The 14,137-nt window shown below is 35.7% G+C and overlaps 1 protein-coding gene across 2 annotated transcripts in view; it reads right to left on the reverse strand.

Annotated features, from left to right (window-relative positions):
• The window catches only part of LOC136803046 (protein IWS1 homolog A-like), a 33,812-nt gene extending 30,318 nt beyond the window's left edge, over positions 1-3,494 (reverse strand). The window contains exons 1-5 of one of the 2 annotated variants that reach the window (XM_067059801.1): positions 2,642-3,494; positions 2,152-2,200; positions 1,625-1,706; positions 1,044-1,092; positions 213-282 (exon numbers count right to left, since the gene is read on the reverse strand). In XM_067059801.1, the coding sequence (XP_066915902.1) occupies positions 213-282; positions 1,044-1,092; positions 1,625-1,706; positions 2,152-2,200; positions 2,642-3,461 (1,070 nt within the window). In that variant the 5' untranslated portion in view covers positions 3,462-3,494. Of the gene's footprint in view, positions 1-212; positions 286-1,043; positions 1,093-1,624; positions 1,707-2,151; positions 2,201-2,641 lie in introns of both variants that reach the window. The other variant, XM_067059800.1, reaches the window with a different exon arrangement.
• Between the last annotated feature and the right edge of the window lie 10,643 nt (positions 3,495-14,137).

Below are 14,137 nucleotides of genomic sequence, written 5' to 3' on the forward strand. Positions count from 1 at the left end.
GGTCCAATTTTGATCAAACTTGGAAAATTTTGATTTTTCTGAATCTCTTGCTTTCTTTTGTTGTTTCCGACATAATATTTGAAAGCTAAAATATTTTGAAGCTTTGAGAAAAAAAAAGGATCAATTTTAAAGAAGTCTAGATGCTAGGAAACGAAACTTCAAATTCAAATTGAGTTTAATAACATTTTCTAGAGAGAGGGGTGTCTACATACTCGCTACGGTCAGGCATTCGCTCATCACCACTGCTGTCATCACGTCTTTCTTCTTCTTCTGGCTGTTCAACTGCAAAATAAAATATACACAATAAATTAGGAGACAGGGTGTTTTACTAGGTATAAGTATAAAGGACAAAAAAGCAATAATAATTTTCATACTACCAGGTTTGCCAGAAATAAGTTACCTTAAATTTTTCAAGTTGAAGCAATTTTTAAAGGACCAAACCTCTTTTCATTGGAAATAAAATAGAAAAGATAAACATAGATTTTGAGGGGTTATTTGGTAAATTTTGTTCATAAGATCAAAAGTTTTGAAAAATAAAAAAATAACGATTGCTGAAAAATGTGAAAAGTGGACCCATGAAATTTCTATAAGAAAATTTTTTATTGTTTATTTCGTGACTTTAAAGTCGTTTGTTGTGTGATGATAAACCAATAAAAATTTGATAGGAAATTTCAGAATTTTTTTTTTCATTTCAAGATTACCTTTGATCTAATGAATGATAATCGACAAACGACCCATCTAAATTTGACTTTATCTTTCCTCTTTCGGATGAAAGAGGTTAGATTCTTTTGAAATTTATATAACTCGAAAAATCTCACTTCAAACTGGGTAACTTATTTTTTGTATATCCAGTGTACTCTTTTAGCGCCTAATAAATACCCCCTACCAGCTATTTTTTTCCCAATCTTAGGGCCCCTGGGTATCAAGATTTCTGAATAATTTCCAACCCTGTTGTTCTTTCAGCACCTGAAAGCAAAAAATTGGCAACTAAAATTTAAAATGCAATTTTTCATGACATAAATTTAAGGCATTTTAAAAATCACCGTTAGCAGCTGAAGACTCTTCTTCTCCAATTTCTTCTTCAGCAAAACCCTAATAAGATAGAGATGACGTAAAATCATTTTCCAAGAGTTATCATATAAGCTCGTCCAGAAATGATTAAATTATCATGATTAAAAATACTTTGAACCTGTCCATAAGATATAAGATTTAGACCAGATTTACACGAAAACAACAACTGAAAAAAAGGTTGATACACCACATCCCTCAGCCTTTTCAAATATCAATACCCCTCTCTTAAAACATGCTTATGAAACTTCCAATTGTTAAAAGACCAACAATTCCAAAAAAATCAATTCATTCCTCTGGATACAACCATAGATTTATAAAGCCTGAAGGGCTAGAAATCGTGCTTTTGGTGAAAAGTGTGAGGTTAGGTAGGAAATCCTACCTAAGTCACGTGACATTACGATATAATTTCAGCGCTTGACCAATCAGAAGCTTCGTGGGGTTTCGAAAAAATAGCAGCACTATATTTTTTCGATATTCCCATTTTTTTGCTTGGGAGAGGTTAAAGCACTCCATCTAGCCCTTCAGGCTTTATAAATCTATGGATACAACAAACCTCAAATTCTTCCTCTTCATCATCAGAATCACCAAAGATGTTGGCAATCAAATTGTCTTCATCATCGTCTTCGTCCTCTTTTCTGAAAAATTGTTTAGAAAAAATCACAGACTAAGTTCACTGTTATATCTGATCTGATTTGTTCTGGTAATATATGTCATCACAGGCAATTCTACTAGCGTTTGTGATCGTTTCAAGAAGGTTTGTGACTGTCCATGGATCTGAGAACGTTCCTTATCATTAAAACTTCCTTGCTATACACAAACATTAAAGCTAAAAGAAAAAAAAGCTTTCCATTACTTAACGAAAATTTTTTGTGATGACATATAATAGGCTAGAGTAGACAAAATAAGCCAAGCTGATGGATAAATTTTAATTAAGAACAAGATGTAACCATATCATGTGAGCATGGTTGAATTCACATCCACAGCACAATGATGTAAGGGGAGCTTAATAAACATACATGGGAATAAAGACTTAATATGAACTGCAAATAAATGTAAGTTATCTGAAATTAGAAGTTTTACTTTTCTTCACCATCATCCTCTCCTGCTTTAGCTTCTGCCTTCTCCTCATCTATAAATAATTTTCAATTAAAAACATGCATGTTCAAAGGGCAAATTTATTTGCTACTTGATGAGTATCAAGATTTTGCTTTTATTATAATTATTATTTCTATTTCAAAATATTACAGTAAATGGGCTAGGATATAATAAGGAACCAAATTTGTATATTATGTCCTTGAAAGATGCAATAATTAAATTATACGTACGCAAAATCCTCAATGCAACAAGGTAAAGCTTATAACAGCAATCAAAGCAAATTTTTTTGTGTCAGACAAGAAAACATACTTTGCACAACAGATGAGCTTTTCAATTATGAAAAAGTTCAAAGAAGTTTACAGAATTTGAGACAGAAATGCCTCTATATAAAAATACTCCATTGATGTTGAAATACGTCTGAGGCGGAAGAGCTTTTAACACTAAAATTGACATAAAAAGACATTTAAGGTTGTACCTTTGTTCTCCTCAACATTAGAGGTGGAAGGTCCATCCAGAGCGGTAACTTCAATAGAATCAGATGTTGTTTCTGCAGGAGTTGTTTCCTCTTTAGCTGCATCAATAGTAACAATTTCTTCTTGCACATCAGAGGGAAGATTTTCTTGTGGTTTATCCTCAGTTTGATCATCATTTTCATTTTTCTGTTCAATAACACTCTCTGTTGACACATTGCCGATAGAGAAATCAGCTTCATTTGAGTCTTTCATTATATCACTGATTAATTCTTGGTCAGTGCCCGTTCCCATGTCCTCGACGTCCCCTATATCTGAGAAGGGCGATGGCACTGGTGCATCTAAATCATCCTTATCATCATTTTCTACAGACTTTTCAACAGTTTGTGTCGTTTCTATTTCATCACTTTTATTTAATGATTCATCAGAGGGACTAATAGGACTGAAACCAGTTTTTTCGTTATCATCATTAGAGTTATCTTCTGTACTTTTTGATTCATTATTTTGTTCTTCCTCATCATCACTGATAGCTTCAAAACTTTCTGTTTTATTTTCATTTGTTTCAGTTTCAGCCTCATTTTCAGTTTGATCCATTGGACTTGCCAGTTTAGAGTTATCAGCTTCTATTGGGCTTGCCGGTTTAGAATCATCAGCTTCTATCGGGCTTGCTGGTTTAGAGTCATCAGCCTCCATCGGTGTTGAAGCTCCACTGCCGCTCACATCTTGCATTTGTTTATGTGCTATAACAGGTGCACCTTCTGTAGCATCATTATCAGTGCTCTCAAGTGAAAGATCAAGGTTATCTTCAGTTTGTTTTTCTGCCATTTTCTCTGTTACTTATTCTTTTAATACTTTTCTCTATTAATGATCATAAGGATTAAATTTCCAGACAAAGAAAACACCATCCATTTACAAGATCTTTAAAAAATCACTTTAAATCTCTTTTTTTTTAAATATATTACAATATTTTCTTAAACTAGGATCATCCTAGCTGTGTAGAGATATTTTTCATTGTCAGCCTGCTTAATTTTTTCAAACTTTCAGTTTTTAAATTCTGAAGCCCTGTCAAATTCAAAGTTCTAAGGGATCTTCTCAAAAATAACCAAATATTCAAATTACAAATTCGGTAGATGAAGAACAAAATTCGCTCCGTTAGCCGAATTTATTCGCTCCATTAGCTGAATTTATTTGCTCCATTATAGCTGAATTTATTCAGAATCTGTAAGTAGTTAAAAGAACAATCCCTGTCTCACCACGAACAATCCTTTTGATTTGTTAATATCCCTGTCTCAGTCAGTGGAATTCTCTATTATTACTTTAAGACAATGACTTCTTTAAATTCGGTAAAATTCTTTATACTTTAATCGTAGAAATTTTAGCTAGACTAATATTAGCGTTTTAGCGAGATTTCCCTATTTTCGCTAAAATAAATCTCGCTAAAACACGCTGAATCGACAGATCGCTAATATTCAAATTACAAATTCGGTAAATGAAGAACAAAATTCGCTCCGTTAGCCGAATTTATTCGCTCCATTAGCTGAATTTATTTGCTCCATTATAGCTGAATTTATTCGCTCCATTAGCCGAATTTATTTATTTCCTTTTAGCCGAATTTATTTCTTCACTTCAGCCAAATTGTTTCGCTCTGTTTTGGCAGAATTTTCCCATAGGTTATACAAATGTTTTCAAAATGAAAAAAAAAAACAAAACAATCACAAAGCGAAATATGCTACCCTTGAAGGTCAACTTATTTCATACATGATACATATAGGTATAACCCTTTTTAACCAAAATGTAAAACTTCAACCAAAGCCAGAAAATGTTTTTGAAACATATGTGCACATTTTTCGTTTGATTCATTTAAAAAGTTTTTGAACAGCTTTTTGTTTGAAATTGTATTGTTTACAACGTCATTATCATTGAGAACTTTGCTCTAAAGTCAAACATTGTTTTTACCAAAACAAAACTAGATAATCAAAATAAAGAAGGACCTATAAAGAAGCTATCAAATGTTGTAAAATAAAAATAAAGTGATTGCTTCCCCAGTAGAAGAGAGGAAAGCCTCCAAAAGGGCATCTCACAGGCTTTGCTTTCTTATAAGCTCCTGATTTGTCGCAAGCTCCTGATCTGTGACGTTTCGAATGTTCGACGCAACTTTTAGAACGCTACGATGTTTTTCGAAGGAAGGGAGAGAGAAAAAATGAAAATCATGTGAAAAGAAAGAGAACACACTCAGAAGGAGTGCATTTCATCACTATTTTTGGTAAAAGTTCACGTGATAACACGAAGGAAAGCACGCAGAGGGAGCTCAATGTAAACAAACATTTCGTAAAAGTCTGCACTTTGCTTCGTTCGTTGTGGGTCACGCTGGGCTTGGCTGAACCTCAAGATATTTGGTCTCTATAGACATTTTTTTGCTTTCCAATTCTGTATTATGATTTGAAAAGAATGTAAAAGAGTAAAGTAGTTGGCTATTCAAAAATACTTGATAAACAAATTCAGAATCTGTAAGTAGTTGAAAGAAGAATTTTCGAGGTAACCCTGTCTCACAACGAACGATCCTTTTGTTAATATCCCTGTCTCAGTCAGTGGAATTCTCTATTATTATTTTAGACAATGACTTCTTTAAATTTGGTAAAATTCTTTATAGCCGAAAACTTTAACCGAATTTCGGTAAAAACTTTAACCAAATTCCACAAGCTTAAGCCGAATTTAACTGACCCCATTTTACCGAAATTCGGTTATATTTTTGAGAAGATCCCTAAACATGTCATATTCTGTTGTACATCTTTGCAGAAAAAACAGAAAATCAAATTATTTTAGAAACTTTTCACCCAAACATCTTCATTTTTTGACTTCTTGTTCTTTGCCTTTTTAAAGGAAAGAAATAATTGCTTAAAGGGGAAGGCCAGCGACTTGGTATTCCAATTTTCTCCCTTAATAATATGAAAAGTAATAAAACCATGTTTCAATGAAAAACGTTGCTGTTTTTTTTCTTGCCACTTTTTAGTCTGTTTTCGTTTGCCAGCATTAGGTAATGACAGCAAAAAGTTTTATCATTTAGTGTCTTTACTTTTTATTGACTGTCAAGAATATCAAGAATATCAAGAATATCGACGTTTCGATGGTTATCATAAAATTTGAATCTCTTCAAAACATTCGAATAAAAACACAAAACATTTTATACATTTTATAGCACATTTTATAAATTTTGTAGAATGTTGTAACTGGACATTTAAAAAAGTCAAAACAAAAAGAAATGTCATAGCAAAGGAAGAAGAAAAAAGTTCAAAGAGTAGTGATGGATTTTATCTTTTTGTCTGTGATCTATGTGATCTAGTGATCTCCCTATTGACGATAAAAGTCCAAAAAAACCAATGCTAGGCACTTTTTGGTCCAGATTTGCCCAAAAATTACTTTTTGAAAATTGGGCTGCATTAGAAATTAAATATTACCATTTTATATCACTATGCAAAAAATAAGAAAAAACAAGCCAATCTCGAGAAATGTTCATTATTTTTTTCCCTAATATGACAAAAGGGAAATCCCCAAGCCAAACAAGAAATCCGATTTTACGGATTTTTCAAATTCGAGCGTTTACTGTCAACTGCTCTAACTTGGGAAGATTGGTCGAAACATGGGACTGGTTAAATCTCTTTGACAACAAATTTGTTTTGATAACTCCACTAAGTTTATCAATCATACTTCTTCGTTCCTCTGAGAGTGCACAGACACTTGCGTGTGTTCCACTATGGATTTTTTTCATATTTTGATTTAACAGCCTACTGGGTGCGAAAGTGTATTTTTTGATACGCCGTTCATTAACTCAAATCAAATGACTTTGGAGTTTCCGTGAAATGGTGGCTGATTGCCGTCCCATGTTTTGTCAGATAGTCCCAAGTTGGAGCAGTTGACGGTATGTTACAGACCAAACACTCAAGTCAAAGCAGAGCTAACACAGAAATTCAAGAATATGATTATGTGAAAGACCTTGGAACACGTGTTGATGTCCAATGACTGCAAATTCAAGCATCACATAAACAGCGTTGTTGTCAATTCTTGCAAAACCTCATTCTGGATTCCCAGGACCTTCAGAACAAGAGCAACTACACCTATATGCTCACTCTTTTGGAGATCTTTTGTTCTACCCAAAATAGAATATTGCTCCCAACTCTGGAATCCATGGCTCAAAGCTGATATACAAAGTCTTGAGATGGTCCGATGGAGCTTTATTTGAAAAATCCACCACCCTGAAAGGACATACTGGTCCAGATTGAAGGAATTAAAACTCTATTTGCTGAAACCAAGACGAGAAAGATACATGGTTATAGATGGAAGAGCCTTGAAAACCTTGTGCCTAACACCAACCTGCCAGACAGTTTACAACCTGTTTTTCAACCCAGACTTAGCAGATTTTGTTCGATTTCGCATTTCGCCAGATATCCTATGCAAACGAATGTGTTCAGCAGCGTTTAATCTTTGACTTCATACTTTGATACACAATGGACGGTTCAAGTTAGTCTGTTACCCCTATGTGGACGACAGGGATTTTCCGTAACAATTTACACCGTGAACTGCTCTAACTTGGGACTATCTGACAAACCAGGGGGATGTCAATCGAAAATTTCGATTGTCGAACCAATCGAATATATTTGAAGCCAATCGAAGTGATTGACCGAATCGATCAAAGCCAATCGAAGTGATCGATCAAATAGATCGAATCCAATCGAAGACAATCAAAGATTTACATCTTCTTCCCAATTTGATTCAATTTGATTGTCCGATCAATCACTTCGATTGAGTTTGATTGATTCGAACAATCACTTCGATTTTTTTTGATTGAATTCGATCGATTCGACTCCAAATCGAATTCGATTGAGTTTGATTGACATCCCCTGGGACAAAACATGGGACGACAACTCAGCCACCATTTCACCAAACCTCCAGAGTCATTTGATTTGAGTTAATGAGTAGGCTTTTTAAAATTGAAATATGAAAAAAATCCACACACAAATGTCATGGAACATGGTCTGAGGGAAAGGCAAAAGACAAGTAAATGGCCTTGTGGTGTCTGCTACAAAGGAGTAGGGAGCAACTCTATTTTATGCCGCCAATGTAAAAACTACATTCATAAACGATGCTCGGGCATAAAAGGGCGTCTAAGGGAAGATTTTAACTATGTTTGTCCTGCTTGTCTAAATCCTTTTGTTGTACCTCCCTCCCCTGTGTTTTCTATAGACGGTTCAGATCTTGAGGTAGTACCCACATTCTGTTACCTAGGTGATATGATTGGGGACAATGGAGGCTGTTTTGATGCAATTACCTCAAGGGTGAAGTCTGCGTGGAATAAATTTAGACAGTTGTTGCCAATTTTGACTAATAAGAGCATCCCATTGCAATGTCGTGGTCGTGTCTTTACTTCGGCCGTAAGGGGTGTTTTGCTTCATGGAAGCCCGACCTGGGCAGTCACGGTTAATGACTGTAGCAGGCTTGTTCGAAATGACAACGCGATGGTTCGTTGGATCTGTTCAACTAGTCTGGCCGATAGGATTTCGATGACCCAGCTTAGAGAAAGACTTGGTATTCCATGTATTGAAGACTTAGTTTCCCAAGGTAGACTTCGTTGGTTCGGTCATGTGCAGCGTATGCACGACGACTGTTGGCAAAAAAAGATGCTCACTCATGTAGTGCAAGGGAAATATGTTGGCAGACCAAAAAAGAGATGGTCGGACAATATCAATGCGGACATGAAGTCCCTCAATGTCAACATCGACCTGACAAACGACCGCATTGCATGGCGTACGGCCATCAAGAGAGGAAGGCGTCCAACCCCAGCTGCTGGGAACAACGGACGTTAAACCGTGCAGTAAGTAGTAAGTAAGTAGTAACAAAGAAAAAAAATCCAACAGTACCAGACAATTTCAAAAAAATATAAGAAAAAACATAACCCGAAGATCAGCATCCTTCTTAGTTTTTAAATAAAAAACAACAAGAAAGTGTTCATAATTTGGAATATTTCGACGACTTCTATCTCATCATTGTCAACCATAAACTAAAAACATTTCAAAAATCTACTTTTATTCTAAAAATCTGTACAGCAGTAAAATGATAACCAAAAAACGTCAATGAGTTATAGAATGTACATCTCACATTTCTCACATAACAGTCCCATCCATGTTTCTACCAATCATCCCAAGTTTAGAGCAGTTGATGGTAGCTAGTTTACCGTGAGATCGGGTAACTTGCATCAGTGGAGGGTAACATGCATAGCCCTCAAATGAATGACCTGGCTGGTCCTTAAAATACAAAGTTAAATCAAAACAAAAATGGTAGAGTAGAGCTGCGAGCGCAGCTGCATAGTTCATTTGTTTTGACATTTTCCTGTTTTGGTTGGTCAGTCATCTGAGGGGCTATGCATGCATGTTAGCCTCTACTGATGGCAGGCTAGCTCTAAAGCTCTAAAACAGCAACTAATAACATGAAAACCAGAATATATATATTAGTACAGTTTCATCACTACTTGAATCACCAAATGTCAAAACCTCGTTAAAGCATGAAGATCACGAAAAAGCTAATAAACTTCAACGACAGTTCTGCGGTGTATTCACAAAAGAAGCAGTAGGTGAGCTTCCTGCATTTGAAAAGAGAACTGATTCATCCATCAGAGATATTCATATCTCTGAGGAGATGGTACAGAATCAATTGAAAGAGCTCAACCATAATAAGTCATTCGGTCCAGACGAAATACACCCTAGGATACTAGCGGAATTATCTGACTATCTGTCTCTACCCTTGGCTGTAATCATGAACAAATCTTTAGTTGAAGGCTCATTACCACAAGATTGGAAGGTGGCACATGTCACACCTATTTACAAAAACAAGGGACCTCAGAATTTGGCAGTCAATTATCGACCTGTTAGTTTGACATCAGTAGTGTGCAAATTAATGGAATCAATACTGAGGAAACACATCATGAAGCACCTTTCTGATCATAATCTTTTATCGAACAAACAATATGGCTTCATTAACAACCGTTCAACCGTGACACAGCTTTTGTACTATCTGGATAAATGTTATGAGAGCATCTCTAAAGGAAACGTTGTTGATAGTGTCTACTTCAATTTTGCGAAGGCTTTCAACACTGTACCCCACCGTCGACTATGCAAGAAACTATCAGCATATGCCATCAACGGTTCAATCTTAAAATGGATAACGTCATTTCTAACAGGTCGAACTCAATCAGTAAAAGTGAACCAGTCCTTCTCGACTACAGACCCTGTAGTGAGTGGTATTCCACAGGGTAGTGTACTGGGACCAATGCTGTTCGTGCTATACATCAATGATCTTCCTGAAAAGGTCATCTCATTGATCCTACTGTTTGCTGATGATACCAAAATCTTCAAAGAAGTCAATTGCATCGAAGACTCTGTTTCCCTTCAGAATGTCCCTATAGACACACTTGTAGAATGGTCGAAAGACTGGCTATCACTATTCCATCCTGAAAAGTGTCACGTTCTGACGCTAAGTCAAAAAAGCAAACGCGATACTTGGCATAATCAATCGAGGATTTGTAAATATGAGTACAAGTACATTTAAAACATTGTATTGTGCGTTTGTTCGCCCGCATCTGGAGTACGCTCAGTCAGTATGGTCTCCGTTTCTACGTAAACACGTAAATCTCATTGAAGGAGTACAAAGACGGGCAACAAAACTTTTTCAAAAATGTCGTGATATGTCTTATGAAGAACGATTGCGTGAATTAGATCTTCCTACGCTCGAGTTTAGAAGGCACTTTTGTGACATGGTCCAACTTTACAAGCACATCAACTATTACGAAAAAGATACCATCCCAAACAAGATAGCCCGTCGAACGGGACCAAACAGAAGGCACAACTTTGAGATGATTCCAAACTTTGGAAGCGATGGACTCCGTGGTGTACAAACGAATTCCTTCTTTTATCGAACTATACCAACCTGGAATAAATTGCCAAAAGATGTCGCTGAGGCAAAGACAGTCAAAGTCTTCAAAGAAAGACTCAACACTGCATGGAATAAACACCCGAAAAGATTCAACACAAGACAATTATAAAATACGTATAATCACGATCAGTTCCAGAGGCCCTCGTGCGCCTAGAACTTTGTTACATTATAATAATAATAATGATTCTTCAATGGGAATCAAAACTATAAAGTGCACTTACTACAAACATCAATATGTCAGATCTAACAAAATTAATAACGGCACTGTCATCATTGACAATAAAACAAAGGATTTTCTGTCAAGAGTCTGTAGCTGGAACCTCGATATTCCAGGATTAGAAAAAGCTATACCTGTTATCTTTTTTCTTTAAAGAATCAACAAGCCATCAACATCGATAAATTACACACATTCCCTCAGAAACTTTTAAAGTTATCTGCCATTATGACTTTCTTGAAGCCATTCCGAAATTAACCAATTGGGTTAGGTATCGGAATTCCTATGGGAGTTCTTTTCCGAGATTTGTAAAATAGCTAAGTCAGCAAAAAAACTTTTCCAGGGGGTTTGAGGAATAAACAGAACTGTTATCATTCTTTTTTTATTTAACCGTATATTTAAATTTGTGCTCAAAAATAATTTAATAAATAAGTTAATAATATTCAAATATACTATTTGTATCTCTCAGAAAATAAACACTTACAGAACGACATAGTTTATCCATGAAGGTAATAAAGATAGATGGAGACTCAATGCCTTTTTGTTCTATTCTGATTTATCATCGGAACAAACAGATGTTTGGTTGCTTTGGGAATAAGATGATTAATTTTGGGTATACTCGTGGGAATATTTAAGATGAATGAAAAGACATTACATTTTTAACAAGTGTATTGAAATATAATAGCCTTGTCATGAAAAATTGAAAAAAACTTCACATAATAAGCACAATACTTTAAACTTCTAGGGGAAGCTGCCCCATAAAGCCATCGATGGATTTAAAAAAGAATGACGTTCCTTACGATTAGGAACCTTGTATCGATCATTTTGTCAGAGTATGAAAACCGCTGCCCACTTAGACGTGAAGAGTTTAAGATAAGAAACTTTCAATGATAATGTGATGGGACTCTCAATGTTCACAAAATGCCAGCCCAAAAATATATCCTTATGAAATTAATATATTCTTTTATTCTTAAATCAGTTGAAACTATTTCGAATCGCATTTTAACTAAGATTTCTCGCAAAATTAAGTTTTTCAAAATCAACGGACCAGCCTCTTTCTGTTCTTATAAAGTGATAAATTGATGTTTTTTGCTTCCAATGATGGTACATCAAAGAAAAGCCGCTTTGAATAGATTTATAAAAGATTTCAACGACCATTTAGGTCATTACCGAGACGTTTTCTCTCCATCTGTATCTTTATTACCTTCATGGTTTATCATTTAAACTACCCCCGTGTTTGAACCATTCTATCGTGGGCGCAAAATAGGGCGGAAACTTCAAGGGGAAAAGGAAAGTGATCGATATTCTTTGAAGAAAAAACGTCAGAAACAAACCCAAAGACCAAAAGATGTATTTTGTTGTTGAGAATTTATCCTGTGAAGATCAAAAAATTTCTGCTATGCTTTTTTTTTCGGAACGCTGAAAAACTGCAAGTCTACCATTTTTAACGCGGTTCGAGGATTGAGTCAAGAACGCTTGCAGAACGCTTGCGACGCAGATGAAAAACTTTAATGTGTCAATCATCTTCTCAAGCGAAGAGACGCAAAGCGATTCTAGCTTTACGATAGTGCCGCGGATCATCAGTGGATAATATTCAATTATCATTATCCATCTATTTTCATTCCTAGAACTTTTGCAAAAAAAAATGAAAAATACAAAAGTTGTATTTTTTACTGCTCTATTCACATACCAGGGCTCGAAATAACGGTCGGACATCGGACATTGTCCGACCCAATTGCTGAAATGTCTGACCCAAATCGATTCTAGTCGGACATCATGTCCGACCCAATTACTTTCGGTGCCTTCAAATAAATTGTCAGATGCGTTGTGAACTTTCCAAAAGAAATTATAATTTACATAGAATTAGTAACTTCTTTATTTACACACAAAAACTCTCAAAGTTGCGATCATTAGTGTCAGATATTCATTTTGTGTGATGCTTTTTCTCAACAAATGAAAGCATGCTTCAAGTAAAAATCATGGGCTTCTGACCATTAATCGGCATTTGTTTAGCTTCTTTGTGATCAATGTGAAATTCTATCAGAAGCTTTTATTAGACTTGAAGTATACCCCACATAAAAATCAATCGGACATGTCCGACCCATTTTACTTTAAAAGCCTTAGGACATGTCCGACCCAAATCAATTTTTGATCGGACAATGTGTCCGACCACCTAAATATCGTTATTTCGAGCCCTGCATACTGTACTGAATTTGAAAAATCTCCTATGTTTGGGCAGTCGGAAGTCGCGTATTTTCCCGCGGGACAAAAGACGTGGCAAGGGAAAATGTATAAAAATAAAATTCAGAATTTAATATCTGAATGATAAAGTAACATATATACATGTTTTTTTCTTCTAAGTAGAAAATAATTTATTTGAATAAACTGTTTTTTCTCCTGCTTTTGCAGGACTTTATCATAAGTGCTTGCGTGCAGCATAACTAAGTATGCACCCGGCACAGTGACAAGCCGCTACTAGCAACCCTGACCCTACCTCCCTATACCCCCTGAATCACAGAATGACGGATAGGAAAAATTATCGGGGAAAAAAATGCTCGTCGCGCTCTGACTAATAATCAGCGAAATCTAATTATTCAACAGGACGTCCTCTTAGAAAAAAGGTCTATTGATTACGCACAAGCGAGCGCAGCAAGCGAGTGCGATTCTTTTGGCAAAAGCGCGGGAAAAAAAGCTGATATGCGGGGTGATAAAATCGATTTTTCAGCTTTTTTAGCCTCGTTTCCATTCAGACTTTCGTCGTCGTGTGCAACTGTCTTAAGTCCCAATATGGAGAATTGTCGCCTGCACCCGACTGTCTGTTAGAAGCATTACGTAATGGATTTTTTCCAAATCTCTTTGTAAACCGAGCTCCGGCGTCAAAAACGGTAGAGTATTTTTATAGCAGGATGAAGACGTCATTTCTTCGAGAAACGTCGGGGGAAAATATAAGTATCCTTCTCGATCGGGAAACGTCGCTCGGTTCGGAAGCGTATTGTTGATCGGACCATACTGCCTTTTAACAGTCAAAACAAAGATGGCGGCAAAAATAAACAACTGGTTGCTACCGCTCTTTCGCTATTTTTCTTTGGTTTTTATGCTTTAATGAGTTGAATTGGATCATGATTTTTGTGTGATTGTTACAAGAAATGGTTGATGATGAAGTTTTCTTATTCTTCCTTCCTGAATTTGATGTTTCGTTTGGTTTGGCATGAGAGATTGATGCAATCTCTTCTTGAAAAACAGGATATTTCATCTGGTCGATATTTTATCAACTTTCACAACAAACTAACTTCAATTTTGCCCGTAT

The sequence above is a fragment of the Clytia hemisphaerica genome, unplaced genomic scaffold, assembly GCF_902728285.1.
Source record: "Clytia hemisphaerica strain Z4C2 unplaced genomic scaffold, Clytia hemisphaerica genome assembly, whole genome shotgun sequence".
Taxonomy (NCBI): domain Eukaryota; kingdom Metazoa; phylum Cnidaria; class Hydrozoa; order Leptothecata; family Clytiidae; genus Clytia; species Clytia hemisphaerica.